The 18,871-nt window shown below is 43.7% G+C and overlaps 1 protein-coding gene across 1 annotated transcript in view; it reads right to left on the bottom strand.

The window, feature by feature from the left end:
- The window catches only part of LOC138959170 (CD63 antigen-like), a 28,130-nt gene extending 10,290 nt beyond the window's left edge, over positions 1-17,840 (bottom strand). The window contains exons 1-4 of the mRNA XM_070330548.1: positions 17,621-17,840; positions 11,319-11,507; positions 9,986-10,060; positions 8,974-9,075 (exon numbers count right to left, since the gene is read on the bottom strand). Coding sequence (XP_070186649.1) covers positions 8,974-9,075; positions 9,986-10,060; positions 11,319-11,507; positions 17,621-17,683 — 429 coding nt within the window. The 5' untranslated portion in view covers positions 17,684-17,840. The remainder of the gene's footprint in view (positions 1-8,973; positions 9,076-9,985; positions 10,061-11,318; positions 11,508-17,620) is intronic.
- Positions 17,841-18,871: the final 1,031 nt, after the last annotated feature.

Genomic DNA, 18,871 nt, shown 5'->3' with positions numbered 1-18,871 from the left:
CAAAGCCATATGGGCTAGGGAAAATGTACGCGTGGGTGCAAGAATTCTTGTGTAAGAATAGCATGTCTTGTGAACACCTTCATAATTTAACTCCTTCCAATACAACAGGAATGAAACAATTTTATTTACCTGTCAGTTTATAGCATTATAACCAGTGTCTTCCAAACAGATTGATAATGAAAAGATGAAGTTCGTGAAATAACATCTGCGGTTGACAGTGGCAAGTTCATTTTTACAATCATCTCAGAAAACATTGCTTCAGCGCGGACTACAGCCTTTTGTTCTGGCAGGATTTGCTTTGCGGGAATGAACTTCATAATTCCTTGGCAGCTTTCAGCGGATTTCTTTGCAGCAACCTTGTCCAGGTGAGTTTTGGAACTGCAGTGTCGTTCGATGTCATATTTCCCAGCATGGGCAACGGAGAAATCTGATTTACAATACTTTCAGTGTGCATAACTTTTCCCCATAGTAGACTCCACAATTCCTGGCTCTTTTTTATATTTCTCCAAGAAAATCTGCTGCTTCTGCTGTTTAGACTTGGTACAGTCATCCAAAACTGGCACATTTTTCCGCTTCATTTTGCCACAATTGTCCAGACGATCGCATGTGCCAACAACTGAACAAGGTTTCCACAGCTGAAGATTTGCTGTCATGCTTATCTCCCTTCGACCGAAACCGGTATCAGTTGTACCATTCCGTAATCAGCACACCAACACCGGAAAACGTATTCTAGACTTTTTTTTTTTAGGCGTATTTTGTGTGTGTCGCGTATTTGCGTACCGATAATAATTTGGCGTACAAAATACGCCCAAATCGTACTGGTAAACAGGTCTGGTCACACACTCATTTTTTCAATAAAATTGATTGAAATTTTGGCCAAGCAATCTTTGACGAAGGCCGGACTTTGGTATTGCATTTCAGCTTGGAGGCTTAAAACTTTATTAATGACTTTGGTCATTAAAAATCTGAAAATTGTAATTAAAATTTTTTTTTTTCAAAACGATCCAAAATTACGTTCATCTAAATCTGCATCATTTTCTGATTCCAAAAACATATAAATATGTTATATTCGAGTATAAAACAAGCTCTGAAAATCAAAAATATAAAAATTATGATTAAAATAAAATGTCCGAAATCGATTTAAAAACAATTTCATCTTATTCCTTGTCGGTTTCTCATTCCAAAGATATATAGATATATGTTTGGATTAAAAACACGCTCAGAAAGTTAAAACGAAGATAGGCACAGAAAAGCGTGCTATCCCGCTGAGCGCGACCATTACCGCACTATTCTGGCTTGTCGATTTCACTGCCTTTGCCACGAGCAGTGGACTGACGAAACTACTAGTATGCGGTCTTGGTGAAAAAATGCAGGGGGTTCAGTTTTATTCTGTGAGTTCGACAGCTTTACTAAATGTAGTAATTTCGCCTTACGCGACTTGTTTTTTCCTCTGTACTCGCACGTTCACTTATGTTTTGGGGTATTTTCGTGTTTCTATAAGATAACCCACCGAACTCTAAACATTACAGGATCTTTTCAACGCGCACTTGGTCTTGTGCTTGCATGTACACACGTAGGGGGATAAAGCACTAGCAGGTGTGCACATTAGTTGACCTGGGAGATCAGAAAAATCTCCACCCTTAACCCTCCAGGCGACTGTGGCCGGGATTTGAACTCACGCCCTTCCGATTAGGAGGCCGATGTCTTATCCACTACAACACTGCGCCCGTCCAGGTCCTGATTGATATCCATTCACCAAAGCAGATTAAAACCGTTAGATCAAGGCAGTCAAACCTATATAGTCTAGCAAACACATGCATGTTCCGTGCCATGTGGTGCTAAAACACTCAGAGAATATCACGGCCTGAAAAGACTACCAAACACAGCATTTGGATTTGATAAATAGAACGCTTACACATTAAGTCCAAGAACGTTCTTTTGTTTTGTCATCTATTCAACACCCAAAACGAACTCTGTTGGACGAAAATTATGACTGGCACAAAAAGGCATCACTAAAAAATTAGTCTGGAATTCTAACTCAAAACACAGCCGTTTTGAATGGAAAATTTCCTAGATAAATTTTCATTTAATTAATATACTTACCCGAATCACATTAGCATTGAGTCACTTGAGATGCTTATCACTGAAAAACGCTTACCCGGCTAAAATTTTTAAAGGGAAGCAACCCCATCACCAAAACGAAAGTGAAAGTAGCTTTGGTAATGGGCCAGCACACTGGGAGTTACCTCCCATACAGGTATGTGCCACGTCACTTCCTCCAGAAACACCCACCAATTCTCATACGACGTTAAAGAAACTTAACATCATAAGCGGGGCAGGCGGGAGGGAATACAGTATGTGATTCGGGTAAGTATATTAATTAAATGAAAATTTATCTAGGAAATTTTCCATTAAATAACATATTCTTACTCCGAATCACATTAGCAGATAACATCAACAAGGCGGTGGGCTAGAAATGAATCAAAACTCACCATCAAGTTCTGGACAGGAACTGACCTGCTGCTATGAGAGCTGGGAGGCCTCTGGAGCCATCCTGTCGAAGAGCCGAGACGTACCGAAGATAAAAGTTTATGAAAACATCTTCAGAACGCCAAAACGCAGTTGTCAGCACCTCCTCTAGACATCTGGAGCGCAGAACTGCCAGAGAGGATGCCCACGCCCTCATTTCATGGGCTCAGGCCGAGTCAAGTGGCAAGGAGGGCATGACCCCCCCCCCCCCTCTTTGTGTGACTCCACTCATAAGCTTGCTTAATGAGCGAAGACACCCACCGGGCCAACGAAACCTTCGACAAATCTTACTCGCGCCTAGAAAAGTGCGAGATAAACAGCAACTTCTGAGAACTAGACCGAAACGGCTGAGTCCGGGCTAAGTACAGACGAAGAGCCCTCACAGGGCAATTGACCGAATCAAGGTCATCCAGGGCCAACGCGCTGATCAGAGCCTTGACTCTAACCAGCGGAGAGGCCTGCCCCGGGGACTGATTCTTGGCCAGTAAATCGGGCTGGAAACGCACAGATGCGGAACCGACCGACTCAAAGGAGATAACTCCAGGCTGACCCGACAGGGCGTGGACCTCGCTACCCCGTCGGGCCGTTGCCAACAAAAGAAGAACCAGCGCTTTGCGAGTGACATTGAACAGAATGGCCTCGCTCAAAGGCTCAAAATCCGCAGAACGTAGGAATTCCAGGATTAAAAACAAGTCCCACTTGGGAGCGGGCAAACGAGCTTTAGCTTCCTAAAGAGCAGCCCCTTTAATGACTGCAGCTATAACTCCCCCGACTCGAACAGACCGACCGATCTGCTTAAGAGTCGCCGAGATAGCGAAGCGCCGGACCCTCAACGAGGAGCCTGAGGCGCCCTGCGAAGACATGAAAGAGGCGGTTGGTGACCTGAAAAGAACGCGGAGCCACCGAACTCACCCCTGTAGCTGAACACCAGGCAGTCCATGCCTTCCAGTGGGAAGCATAAACTGACGAGGTGGACGCTCTATGCGAGCGAGCCACCAAGTCCAGACGGATGGAAGCCATCAGGAGAGGCAAAGTGGAGCGAATCTGAGCTTGGAGCTTGTCCACCCTTCTCTGAGAAGGCTGGACAGTCCACGCGACCGTGTCGAAAGACATCCCCAGATAAGTGAATGTCTGTGACGGGGTCAGCTCCGACTTTGCCCGGTTGATCGAGAACCCCAACAAGTTGGATTCTCGAAGAACCATCAGGGTATCTTGCGAACAGCCGCTCTGGGACTGGTTCATGACGAGTCAGTCGTCCAGATAAACCCGCAGGCGGATACCCTAGGACCTCACCAGTGCGCAGACCTGTCTCACCACCATGGTGAAAATCCATGGTGCGAGGGACAGCCCGAAAGGGAGTGCGCGAAACTGGTAGATCTGATCTCCCCACCGGAAACGAAGCCATGAGATCGATCGAGGTCACCCAGTCTCCTGGGCGGAGAGAGTCTCGGACAGAGGCTGGCGTCTCCATCTTGACTTTTATCTCACTCAAGAAAGTGTTGAGGAGAGATAAATCCAACACGGGACGCCCTCCTCCTGACGCTTTGGGAACGGCGAAAAGACGCCCTTAAATCCCAGGGAGCTATGGACCCGAACTCTCTCCACCGCACCCTTCTGCTCCAGGAAGGCAATCACCGACTGCCAGACGGAACGTGCTTCCTGCGAGAAGAGGGGCTTGAACCGCGGCGGCACTCGGGAAAGAGGCGCCTTTTCCTCCCGCCAGAGCGGGCGGAAGCCCGATCTCACCACTCCCCCAATCCATTGGCTGTCTACTACCGACATCCAACGAGAAAGCGCACGGGAGGGGCCTCCCGCCATCACCAAGTTGGAAGGCGGGAGGGGGGTGAGATCGGGAGCGCTTCATTGGGGGTGTGGCTTACTCCCAGAGCCGCCACACCCCCTCCCCGAAGCCGTCCTCTTCTTCCCGCCGCGAGCGAACGGCAGAGCCTGCCGCTTCTGAGCTGGCTTGGGGTTCGACAATATCTGAGCCTGCTTTTGCTTAGAAGGCTTAGACTGTTTCACCCCCTGCAGAGTGAAGTCGAAGAACTGACTGTCCTTGTTCGACTGAATCTCCTTCTGTCTGGCATCCATTGCCAGAGAACAGAAGAGAGATTCCTCTGAGACCGGGGAGACTCTCAAGGTCTCCCTAGTAGCCGGCTCCGTGAACTGGGACCGCGAGAGGAAGAGATCCCTCCTACAGAGGACCGCTTGGGTGTACTGTAGGGAGGAAAGACGCAATTGTTCCTCATTGACCTTGGCCAAGGCGGACAAAAGCGCGAGAAATTGTCCGCATTTTGTTCTTCACTGAGAGTGAAAGGAACCAGCGAATCGGTCAATGCCCAAGACAGAGTCCGAACAAGCGTCTCCGCAACGGAGGACAGTTCGATCTGCCGACGTCCAACCTCCTCAGCAGAGAGGAGGGAAGCCTCAGAGACCGGCAGAACCGGATCAAGCTTGATCGGTTTAGCCAGAAGAGGTAGCAATTCCCGGGGAACCGGAAGGGTAGCCCTAGGGAGTGCAAAAGACGCTAGCCAGCTCTGGCTCTGAGTGGGCAAGCTAATCTGGCAAACCGGAACCCGGAAATGCCTGTGCACGAACATCATCCTGCAACCCAGAACCTTGTGAAGGCAAGGGTAGGCAGGACGACCATCCGTAAAAACCGGAGCTGGAAGAGCTGACGTCACTCCCCCATCAGAGTGGAGTGATGCCTGCTCAAGCCTAGGCACTAAATGGCCGGAAGGCGTACGCTGGAATCCCCCCTCTGGTATCCGGAAGGAAGCACCAGATGAGGAAGCAGCATGTCCGGCCGAAACCGGAAGTGTAGCCGACGAAACCGCGCAATGCGGAATTGAAGGCTGCACTGGTTGACTTCGTGATCCGGAAGGACCGGAAGTCAGTGAATACTCCATACTACCGCAGCCGCCGTAGCGTGCCTGCGTGGACGGATCATCACTTCCGGCGAGTGCCGGTAATGCAGCTGACAGAACCGCACAATGCGGAAGCGAAAGCTGCACTGAAACCAAAAACACCAGTTCCTGAAGCAGAAGCATGCCCTGGCAAACCGGAAACCGGAAATGCCTGTGCACGAACATCATCCTGCAGCCCAGAACCTTGTGAAGGTAAAGGGTAGGCAGGACGACCATCCGCAAAAGCCGGAGCTGGATGAGCTGACGTCACTCCCCCATCAGAGTGGAGTGAAGCCTGCTCAAGCCTAGGCACTAACTGGCCGGAAGGCGTACGCTGGAATCCACCCACTGGTATCCGGAAGGAAGCACCAGAAGAGGAAGCAGCGTGTCCGGCCGAAACCGGAAGTGTAGCCGTCGGAACCGCGCAATGCGGAAGTGAAGGCTGCACTGATTGACTTCGTGATCCGGAAGGACCGGAAGTCAGTGAATACTCCATCCTGCCGCAGCCGCCGTAGCGTGCCTGCGTGGACGGATCATCACTTCCGGCGAGAGCCGGTAGTGTAGCCAACGGAACCGCGCAATGCGGAAGCGAAGGCTGCACTGGTTGACTTCGCGATCCGGAAGGACCGGAAGTCAGTGAATACTCCATCCTGCCGCGACCGCCGTAGCGTGCCGGAGCGGACGGATCATCACTTCCGGCAAGTGCCGGAAATGCGGCAGCCGAAACCGACTGCCGCCGCTGTTCGATCAAATCCGGGGCCTCGTAGGTTATCGCCGGAAATGAAAGATCAGCATGGTATCGGTCGTGACCCGATGCGAAAGAGCTGTCTCCCGAGAGAGAACGTCCAGGCGCCTCACGAGGGCTATCGGACCAGCTCTGCTTACCAGCCGCAGCTGAAGAGGGAGGACGCTGCTCCAAACCGGAAATGGAAGGCAAAGACACGGAAGCCAACGCCCGGACGTCACTGCCAGATGCCGGAAACGCCAAACTACTGGCGACGGAACGCTGGAACTCTGCCTGCACCAAGCTGCGGATTTCCGGAACCAGTGTCTTAAACAGAAAGGAACCAACGCACCCTGCACAGGTGCTAACAACGAGGACGAAGTCTCCGTAGTAGAGACCGGAGCAGACATAACAGTAGCGCTAGGCGCCGCAAAAGATAGCAGAATTAGTAACAGCGCTAGGCGCCGAAATAGGTACAGACAACAAAGTGTTACGTTCTTGGTCTGTACAAGTAAAACTGCTTAAGAAGAAGCCTAAGGCTTAAATGACCCCTTGGGATCCGACTTGCCACAGCGCTTGTCTGAATCAGACATGCTGTCAAATCCATGTAAACAACACGAAAACATTCTACTGAACGTAAGTCTAAACGACTGAAAACTCAGTAAAAAACACACACTTTCGCGTCAACAAAATACGATAGCTACACTTGCCCAACAAAAACAGAGGCACGTAGAGCTACAAACAAAGTCACACGAGTTAAAACTAACTCACACAACAAAATGCAGAAACACGCACGTAACTGACAAACAAGTCAACAACGCGTGGTAACGCGAAAAAATTTACTGAAACGTAAGTCTAAACGACTGAAAACACAGTAAACACACACTCTTTCGCGTCAACAAAAAACTATAGCTACACTTGCCCAACACAGAAAAGGGGCACGCAGAGCTACGAGCAAAGTAACACGAGCTAGTAGACTAACTCACACAACAAAATGGAGAAACACGCAAGTCACTGACACACAAGTCAACAACACGTGGCAACGCGAAAAAATTTACTGAAACGTAAGTCTAAACGACTGAAAAACTCAGTAAACCCACACACTTTCGCGTCAACAAAAAACAATAGCTACACTTGCCAAAAAGACAGAGGCACGTAGAGCTACAAACAAAGTCACACGAGCTAGCAAAACTAACTCACACAACAAAATGGCGAAACACGCAAGTCACTGACACACAAGTCCGCAAAAAACGGACAACGTACAGTAACGAAAAAACAGCGCAAACACAAACAACAAACGGGAACGAGCTCACCAAACTGTAGGCAAGGCGAGCAGAAAAGCTGGGTAACGTGGCCGACGGGTGTCACTCAAACACACAAGGTCAGCCACAGAGCGTTCTAAAAGTGACCGTCCTCTCCGAGGTGAAAACGTCGTATGAAAATTGGTGGGTGTTTCTGGAGGAAGTGACGTGGCACATACCTGTATGGGAGGTAACTCCCAGTGTGCTGGCCCATTACCAAAGCTACTTTCACTTTCGTTTTGGTGATGGGGTTGCTTCCCTTTAAAAATTTTAGCCGGGTAAGCGTTTTTCAGTGATAAGCATCTCAAGTGACTCAATGCTAATGTGATTCGGAGTAAGAATATGTTATTTAATTTGAGTAACTCAGTGCTTAAACACTTATTTGAAGGGATTCCTGGTGTCAGGCATGGGAATTCCAAAATAGAAAAAAACTCTGAAAATAGGCAGAGGTGCAGGGATAGTCCCCCTGAAGGAAAATGAATTTTAGTTCTTTAGACCAATTATTTTGATAGTTCTCGTGTAAGCAAATAATGGATAGAGAGACAATAATATATAATTTAATTTACCTTTTCTTTGCCGCAGACAATTTTTTATTTTCGCTGAAACGTAATTTCCTTTTCGCGGAAATCCGCAATTTCGCGGACAATTCCCATGCCTGTGGTGTGTTGTCACATAATCACAACACCCAACTTTGAACTGTTTAGCTCTTGGGGCGATGAGAGACAGTATTTTGCCAGGTCATGTCACTTTAACCTTTTAACTACCAAGTTTATTGTTCTGTAGAATCCCTCAGCTCCCAAGTTATTTTGAGCAGAGACGGTCAAAAACGGGTATGCGTGTTTAAATTATTATTACTCAGTTTCTCTTTGTCAGATTGATAAAAAAAATTGGTATGTTATTGGATAGGGATCAAACTTCAAAGAGTGTGTGTTCTTCTTCTTGGTGGTATGTATGTCGCAGTGTTATCATGATTTATCTACCTGTTTACCTGTCAATAAAGTTGAAAAATTACGCTTACTTGTTGCTCCGGTATATCATCCGTTTCGCTGTCACTTGTTGATATTCATTGAACGATCAAAGTAGGTCAGATCAGCAGTGTTCACAGAAATGCTGATGTCGAAGCCAGAATCTTCTAATTGATGTCTATTTTCGTGGAGATAATCAAGCATAGTCATGAAATCAGGATCACTGTCATCTGAATCCATGTCGGCACCAAGCGCCCAAAAGATTTGGTGAAAAAAGATCGATCGTAACTCTCACAGAGATCGAAAGCACATGGGAAAAAAACAAGGCGGAAGTGAGACAATCCCACAATGCATTTGCAACCGTCTTATTACTACTGCTCGCGCACAACAACCGCAACAGACGCTACACCGGCGAGGGGCGGTATCGGAATAGCGGCAATGGCGGAAGACGGGCGGTATGGTAGTTAAAAGGTTAAAGCCCTCACACTGCTTGGCTCATGAAGAAACATACCATGGGAATGAAAAATAAACAAAGAGACTATACATACCTCACGCTGAAGCTTGTCCCAGGTCTTTGTAACACCGGAATGCCCAGGCTTGCCGTAGTTATCCTGAGCTTTCTCCAAGGTCTCGGTCACCTCATTCTCAATCTGTGATTTGGGGAAATAGCAAAACTGACAATCAAAACCAGGCACTAAAATAGTAAAAAGTGCCTCCTATTAGGAGTCCTATGATCAAAGAAACCTGCTCCAATGAACCCCCCCCCCGACCGCTTCATGTCAGTCCAAGGACATGCGTTGACTAGCTGCAGCCAATCACACACCTCACGAAAATTAAAGGTTAAAAACACATCAAAAACTGTCTCAAACAATCAAACATGTGTTTCAAATGTGTCGCTGTTTCTAACCCTTGTCGACCAGAGACAAACATGTTGATCATAAACATCAAACAGAGAAGTGACTTAGTTAAAGCAGAATTGGAAAAAAATAGCTTAAACAATTTCACTACATCACTTTGACAACACATTTTTAAAGTGAGCCAATCAGTATAGGCATGACAGACTTAGGGAGTGGATGGTGTGTAATTGGAGCAGCTCACTGATGGACGTAGAATAGATAAGCCATCTACACTGTGATAACATCTGATACTGACCTTGAGCAGTAAAGACTAAACCAACACATCAACTGTGTGAGTAAGACTGTTATACTGTAAACATTGTGATTGAACAATTGTGCCATAGCTCACACTACCACCAATGAAAAAATGTTTGCATTCACTGAATCAATGCATAACCCTGCTTAATAAGTAAACACCGTTTGGCTGTACTCCCAAGCCTATTCATTTTACCATGAACCTTTGACATTTCAAACACAAACAGTACTGACACATGGACACAAGTCAGTTACTGAGTCAGCTTTCTTTGCAGAACAGGAAATAAATACATGCATATTTATTCTACTGAACATAGCCAAGCTTATTATTTATATCACATGTAGAGCTCTATAAGAATTATATTCACTTCCACTAACAGTCCCAGAGAATGACTGCCAGCTTACTGACCTCATTGCGGAGGACGTATGCAGCAATTCCACCAGCAATCATCAGGATGAAAACCACAGCCAGCAACACAGCAAACTGTGGAAATAAATTGTCACAGCAATTAGTAAATCACTCGTCATAAAGGTCACACAGCAGCATATGCTCTTTTTGAATTGATCAAGGAAGACTCTTTCTTTCTTTGGTGTTTAACGTCGTTTTCAACCACGAAGGTTATATCGCGACGGGGAAAGGGGGGGAGATGGGATAGAGCCACTTGTTAATTGTTTGTTCACAAAAGCACTAATCAAAAAATTGCTCCAGGGGCAAGGAAGACTCAATGGCGAGCCATTAGAATGCTACAGCGGCAGAACAAATTATGGCATAGGCAGCACTGCATACAGATTTTTCCTCGTGCGAAACACTATGAAAACTTGTGAATGATTAAGGCCTGAGAATGAAATATGTGCTGTCAATGCAACACACGCCAACAAATGGGCTGTTTGGCACAGTTGAAAAAAGTCTATGAATATGATCTGAGGATCTCACAAAACAAATTTATAGAGTAAGAGTACTAAGACCAAGAGAAAAGTTTTGCAATAGATTAATCTGAAGTTTTTAAAGGCTAAAATATCTGCACTCATAAAAGTTATATTCAAACTCCATACAACTGAAGAGAAAAGACAGTCTTCAGAATTGGCATTACCGGTTGAAATGAGAAAATATCGGAACAAAAATGGCTGCCGGTATTACTTACCGGTTAATTTTTAGAACTACCGTTTTTTTCACAGGTAAAACAACAAAACCAGTACTCTGAGTTGGACTCTTACTGGTTCCAATGACCAGACTACGTTGTTTTTTTCTGGACTGTTTGCATCAAGGTTTGCGTACCGGTTTGAAAAAATACTAGCGCCATCACTGAGCCATCACGATTGAGAGGAACTCATTTTTCTTTGCTGAAGTGATTATTTTCTATCTAAATTCACAGAAAGCAGACTCAGACAATGATTATGTCTCCTGGACATGATTATGTCCCCTGGACATTTTATCGCGACGCTGACAGTAAACTTTGCTTGTATACATTAACGTGAGTTTTGTTGTGGATCAAATTCGTCCACAAGTCTTATCCTACTGTATGGCAATTGGCATACATGTACAGTCAGACAGACTTGCGTGTCACATTGCTCATAACAAGGATTAAGAAAGCCTACAGGTGCTTTGTTTTAGCAAAACTGCACCACTGCCATGATCTGGTCACAGGACATCAGTGGGGAGCCCTGTAAGAATATGACAATGAGGCTGTATCGAACATTAAGCGATACTAAGCATGGGACCCTGAATATAATTTCATACTCACGCTCATGGTCAGGCAGTAGTTTTCCTTCAAGGCGCCCATGCATCCAAAGAAGGCAATCAGGAAGATGAAGACGCCCACAATAATAAGCAATATGCCTGGGCCTGTGTACTCATTGCCGAAAAAGTCATAGTAGTCCACCAGTTTGATTTGAACATAAGCACCAACTGCAATCAAAGCGATTGCAGCAATCTGAAACAAAAGAAGAAAACCATTATTTTCTGACTGACACTGTGACGATTGACATCTCACTCACTCACCGCATGGTAATGGTATGTACGATTGAGATCTCACTCACTCACCGCATGGTAACGGTATGTTCAACTTCACTTTAAGGATTCCTGGTGTGTGGTCACATAATAATGATACTTACAACCCCCAACCTGATATGTATAACCCTTGGGGCGTTGAGAGACAAGTTTTTTTGTGCTAGATAATATCATTTTAACTTTAAGTTAAAGGTCGAAAAGACCTTATCGATATTTATATATCCGAGCAGCTCTCGCGAGATATACCCGAGACACTCTTTGAATGTCTCTTTGAACGTCACCAGAACTTTGAACCTTGGCTTTTGTAGCTCGCGCGAGATCGCTGTAACACATGCTTTGCTATGCTCTGAAGTTTGCGAGAGGGCACGAGAGCTTAAAATACCGATAGGGTCCAGGGATGGCCAAATCGTCCACCCGATCGCCAGGGCTAGTACTAGTAGTAGAAATCGCCTGGCAACATATTAAGCACTGGCCAATACAATAAAAATTCTGGTCAAATACAATACTTTTGTTTTTTTTTATCGAGATTTCAAGCCATATAAACACCATAGATCAACTGTGGTATGAACCAGGCCAGAGACATTTCTTCCAGGCTAGTAACTTACTTGAAGTTACTCATCCGGCTGGCGAGTAAACATTTTGAGATTTGGCCAGTCCTTGGGTCTATTCTCTGTCTATTTGAGGACCTCTGAGAATGTCTCATATGACCGCAGCAATATATATTGAATTCAACACTACCCCACTCCTACCCAATGTAGCGAGGTCAACGGAAGTCAGTCAGCGGAAGTCTTACGTCGTCACCTATGTAAACATTGAATCTTTGACGCCTCTTAAAGACAACTTACAGATCGTAAAATAGTATATAATGTACCTCATTGGAGAGATTAGTTCTTTTATTTTCCGTTGATATGCCACATTACTCACTTAGATGACGAATTCGTGCCATTATTCTCCTCTGAAAAATCCTACCGAGCGGAAAATAGTTACTTTCGGTTCCGGCGACCTCGATTTGGGTGACGTTGCAAAATTGCCTCGATCATGTGGTTTAATGAACATAATGTATGCATATCATGTGACAAGGTTCCAGAAAATGACTAAAGCTGACGGTGAGACTTGGTAACATTTTTTTTTATTTTTTTTAGAATTTCTGCGAGCTTCTCAAACTCAAGGGTCACTTTGGCGGTCAATATCGCTGGTTAGGTGAATATGGCCATTTTTGAGCGGGTGTCAATCGATAGTTAAGCCATTTATCTCTTATTTAAACCAGAAACTATGACAATATTTGCTTTCTCCTAGTGCCTCCATGGGTAGTTTTGACACAGGGGTGTTCGTGATCTGGCGCCATTGTTGAAGATCATAGAGTAGCCGCCCCTGATCACGTCTTCGTTACCGCCCCTCGTTACTTTCGATTTCTCTTGTAAGAAAAGTTAACTTAATTTTATCAACTATTATTGACAAACTTGGTGTTAAAATGTAAACATGTACTTGCTTGTTCATGAGTGATTGTGCAATTTCTCACTTGAGCCGGCTGAGGGAGTGTTAGTGAGAATAATTGGCTTGATAGTTCTAGCTACTTGGCCAGTTGGGGAAATTGCATGTTCATGTTGTTTTTTAATATTATTTTTATTTTTAAATTTGTAAAGAGCTTATATTCAGTGATCGCGCTAGATATCTTTCAAACCGGTATGACATCATGAGCTGACCACAATGCTCTCACGAAAATCAGTCAACCTGCCAAAGGCAAACAATGACTAAATCAATGTTTCTCAATGCCATCGACACGCAGACGTTTTCTGTGGAATAAATTTGGGTTATTCTCCCCTGGTTGTCAAAAAAGTGTTGACGCGCAGAGCCGATGTCAAAATCACCGAGTGACTTGCTATGCCATCGTAGCATCATCAGGCGGTTGACGTACTAGGCCGTGAAGCACTTTCAGTTTCGGCCGTGAAGCAGTTTCAGTTTCAGTGTATGACAAGGGCCTTTTCTGACCTCTTGGAGGCAGAAACAACAGCAATGATCTTTGCTTCATGGTTAAGATAGTACTGACCTCAAATATATATGTGAGCAAAGAGCGGATCTGGTGTGCGTAGGTGATTTTTCAGTATAATCGCATGCCGGCTTTAGCATTCTTCATTTTTGACGTTTCGTTAACACGACCTTGTGACACCAAGCCTCATCAGTTTGTTTTCCATGAGACAATGGCACAATAAGCCATGCGAGTCTCTCTCTCTCTCTCTCTCTCTTACTGACCATGGATTCTTTATAAAGGATTTTTCTCTCCACTATTTCTTTTCCCCCCGGTCAAAATAATTAACAATCGGTACGTCTGACCGAGCACCCATTTTATTATCGGTATTGGCGAATCTCAATCGGTAAAATACCAGAAATTACCGGTAAACGCCATCTCGACTAAGCTTGTAAAAACAATAGTATGGCACATTTTTTTAAATGATATTTCTTAATTGTACCTATTTATTTATGTATTTATTTATTTATTTTGTTGTTGTAAATCACTAGTCCGCCAAAAGAAATGACAATCATTTTGTGACAATGTCTAAAGACTGACACACTGTCCACTTCTACTCAGTAGATTTGAGGCCTGCTGTAACCTTTGTATATATGACATGGATTACAGATTAAAGATGGAAAAGAAGTACACATAGTAAAAAAATAGATCTTTTTAGAAGATGTAAATGAAAGGAGTTTGTTTTACATAATTATTGCCCCTTTAATGCTACTATTATTGTTTTTATGGTGTGTTCTTTCTTGTGTGGATTTTTGCACTGTCACTGTTGGACTCATGTATGTGCCTTCTTTTTATGTGTACCTATACCTGCTTAGAATGAGACAGTGACATGTTGATGTCACACCACAAAATATGATTTGCATGCTGCATGTTTTCTTTCTCTTTTTATTTATATATTTATTAATTTTTAATTCCTTTTTTATTTCTTTGCTTTTAACATAGAAGCATTTTTTTCCCCAAGTTTAAAACAATGACATATTTTGTTTCAGAGAAAAATGCCCTGGGCATGATTTTAAAACAATGATTTAATCTGAATTTGCACTTTTCAAACTAACTCATAACTCATAACATTTTATTGATCCAACAAAGGAAATTAAATTAGTCATCAGCACATATAGGTCATTAATTAATAACTATAAAAGAATAAAAGAAGAAAATTCATAAAACCCATGATATAAAAATACCCTTTTTTCTTGCACACCTGACACACCGACACACCAATACACATGCATACATGCCTACATACATACCTAGTATACATACATACATACATACATACATACATGATACTATTGGTGTTGAGTAAAATTAATGTAGAGCTAGAGGTAAACTTGTGATTTACATTTCTTTGGGAATAACAGGCAATACAATTTATCCAGTGTGATTTTTTTCTCAATTTGTGATGTTCTAACTTTTAGTTTTAAAGAAATTAATTTTCTCCATTTCTAGATTCAATGGTATTGCATTAAAAGAAAAATACATCAATGTTTAGCAATAGCATGCTACTCAGTAGACATGATATTTTACGTATTGTCATTAGTACTTTGAACATTTTTTTTTTTTTATCAAAATTATTGTGCCTTTTGTGTTTTAAAATGAATAGTACCGAAAGCTAAAGTTTGACCACACATTTCTTAAACAGTTACTCTATTCAAATCCATGTAGCTCGTTACCTAATTGACCTATGGAAATGTAATTGCTTCCACAATATTTGTCTTTAAAATACCTTTCTAATGGTATATATAAAAGCTCACTTTGACCCCAGTCATTGGGTACAAGTAGTGTTTAAAACCGATTAATGCAGAGGGCTAACTTTTGACCCCACCCTACTTGACGGGTGCCGTTTTCAAATCTATGTAGCTCGTTACCTAATTGACCTATTTTAATTTAATTACTACCGTTGTCTTTGTCTTTAAAATACCTTTCCAATGATATATGACGCTGTGCCAAAACGTGCTTTGACGGTCACCCCCTGAGTTTGATTACATTTTTTTTTATCTGTTCGCATCTTTCATGGCAAACCAATGTTTTTTAATGACAAACATAACCCATAGAGATAATAATCATAACCGTGCTAGATATGGTCATTTCTGTTTGACAATAAAAAAAGAAAGAAACGAGATGCGTGGGTTGAAACGAGTGAGTGTGAATGGGACACTTCAAGGGAACTCAGGATTTTGCTTGTTTGCTTGTTTACCATCGACTTACCTATAACTTACTGTGTGTGTTTGTAGATGAAGTATAAGTCTTCAAATCTGTCCCACAATAAATAAAAATTTCAAACTATTTCTTAAAAAAAAAAGGATTGAAAAGGAACGGTTTCGGACGTTACACATAATGTCAAATGTGCCTTGTGAACGAAAAGTTCGTCTGCTACTCCACTGTGAGCCGTCGTCAACATTCACGTTAATGGCGACTACAAATTGCACTCTTTGAACGTAATTTACCACACAAAAAGCATTAGACCGTGTGCTAGTCAGTCTTTCAGCTCTGAAAAGGTCAGTACTTTTTTTTTTGTCAAACGGTAACGTACGAAAATATCCAGATTCCAAAAAAGGTATTCTACATTTTCGCGGTAGAAAGATTATTTCGGGAAGCCATCTTTACCCAGAATGCACTCTGTGTTTGATTTCCCAAGATGGCGGCAAAGAAGAGAGAAGGTGAGTGTTTATAATTTTTTGTCAGGCACATCGTACTGGTAACGTCCGACATAATATAACGACTGAATTGCAAGTTTTTAGTGTTTTTAAAGCTTTTTAATGCACACTACAACGGCAAAAACGGACTGAAGCGGCAACACCATGTGTTTGCGTCCACACGTGTCTATGTACCGGGCATGAGTGACCTCGGCTTTCAGTCGTTACGTGGACACAGCACAAACTGTGTCCATTCAGTTCTACATCTACCAAGTGTAACATCTGACATGCTCAACAGCCTGCAGACTATATTTACAAACTGTTTGTCACTTTGTTTCTGGTTTTAGATGTGGTACACAATGTATTAAATAAGATTATTTTTGTTCTGACAAGATTTCTGTGTTTGTTGCATTTTTAATGAAATGTGTGTGTACTGCTTGCTGTCGGACGTTACACAGGACACAGTGAGCAGATGAATTTATGGGACAATAAAATTGAATTTTGGTTTGGATTTGATGTGAATGTCAATTTCAGCATCTAAGTCAATGATAAAGATTAGATTCAGAAATATCTGGCAAGTAATTATCATACTGTGGCTAGTTGTACTGTGTCCAGTGTAACATCCAACATCAGTCGGGTGCCTGTCTTTATTGATCAATATCTAAAAAACGCTGCTTTCATTTATCTTTTTAAAACTTGAAACACATTCAGGAAACCTCAGTCTTTAATGCTGCAACATCCAACAACAAATATAAACAGTTTTATTTTTGCCTCAAGTGTCCCATTGTAAGGAGGCAGGTTCTGGCACAGCATCATATATATATGCCTATTTTGAAAAAAAATTAAAAATGGCCTGACCTAGCTACCCAATGAATGTGAGGCGAGGCTTGGCGGCAAAGGGACAATGAATACACACAAGTTACAACCAATAAACCATGCATAAACCCGAGATTCCGCCCTTGTACCAGGATACAATCAACTATTCGTGGACGCTCTTTTGTGCCTGTTACGTGCGACGTTCGTTTTGTCAGCTGAGTCATTCACGCTATTTGCCAACTTTGGAGTGTCACCAGGAAATAAGTCGTGTACATTGGGAGCTCTGTGCTATACACGTATGTAGCGTAATTAACGAACCCGACTATCACGACAGGCCGAACCAATCGTTTCCTGTTCGTTAGCTGGGCTGAATTTTTAGTACATATCAGCAAATTAACGTGCAATTGTTTTAACCTGTCATTTTACAAGCCATTTTTTGCGAGGTCGTTCACCAATGCCAATGGCGATATTGAAGTCTGTTTATTTTGAACTACACAGATTGTGAAAACCAAGTACGCACTAACGCAAATTTTCCCTGAACTAGAACGTTCTACTCACCACGAAGATCAGGTTGAACGCGAAGAGCAGGTACTTCACGCATTTCATTCCTCCCTCCACCATTTTGAGAGTCTTCTGTCTTGTTACACTCCTGAAAAACACGGAAATTTAAACTACGTTTACTGTCCACAGTCCACTATGCCCTCGATAGCTTTCGTGCAATGATTCTCTTCACCAAACGACTGCCAATTTATCCCTATTTTTGTCATATGTTAATCCGCACGAAAAATAGTGCAGCGACTGAACCTCTTCAAATGTCATATGACAGCCTTGCAACACGGAAAACTTTCGTATGAGACATAAGCAACCTTTTTTGTCCTTTATCGTGGGGTTTATGTTTTTAGAAAGCGAAGTGGACAGTATATGGCGAAAGAGTTTCAGTGTAATAATACTCACGTGCTCCACTACGTCATGGGTGTATCCGCCCTCGTGACACTGCCAGGCCAAGCTCAGAATGGAAAGCTACGCAGGTCAAAAGTCTTGCGCAACAGCGCCTTGTGTATGGAGCGCCGTTCGGCCTCCACCAGGGAGGGTCCGGAGGCATTTGCAATTGGGGCCTGACTTTATTGGACTGACAAAGTTTTCCGTATTACTTCGGCCAAAACTATGGATAAAATACCGGAGGCTTTAAAGTTGCCGACAAGCCACGGTGATAGGATTTCAGTGTCACAGGGTACTCTAGTTACTAGCCTGGCAAAATTCGTGTTGACAGTCACTGAGTCAGGTCGTCCCGACGACAATCAGTGGATTGTCTTACATGTACTACACAGTGCAGCGAAGAAAGTTTTTTGGAACATAGTTGCGGCCAGGAGGCCAGGAGACTGAGTGTCGTACTGCCGCCGGAATGTGTCACGGTAATGATAAGTGTGTCAGTCAGTGTCGACACTCAGTCAGTGATCAGTGCCGTGTACTGACTGACTGACTGACACCGCGATGTGTGCCGTTATTGACGTTATTGACTTCAAGTTCATGTTTGTGTGTCTGTTTCAGTAGTGCCTGTCAGTGTGTGTGTGTGTGTGTGTGTGTGTGGATTTGCCTGTGTGTGTGCCGGCGGTGTCGGTGTGTCACGGCGGTGTCAGGTGTGTCAGTAGTGTCGGCCAGTCGGTGCCGGTGTGTGTGTGTGGGGGTGGGGGGTGGGTGGTGTGTTAATCATTTGTAAATCGGCGCTATAGATCCCCCTACAATTTTACATGGGACACTGAAGTGCCGCACCTCAAACTGAGGGGGAGACTGGAGAGGAAGCCACAGCCG

This window comes from Littorina saxatilis, linkage group LG2 (genome assembly GCF_037325665.1).
Source record: "Littorina saxatilis isolate snail1 linkage group LG2, US_GU_Lsax_2.0, whole genome shotgun sequence".
Taxonomy (NCBI): Eukaryota; Metazoa; Mollusca; class Gastropoda; order Littorinimorpha; family Littorinidae; genus Littorina; species Littorina saxatilis.
This window is presented reverse-complemented; position numbering and strand designations above follow the sequence as displayed.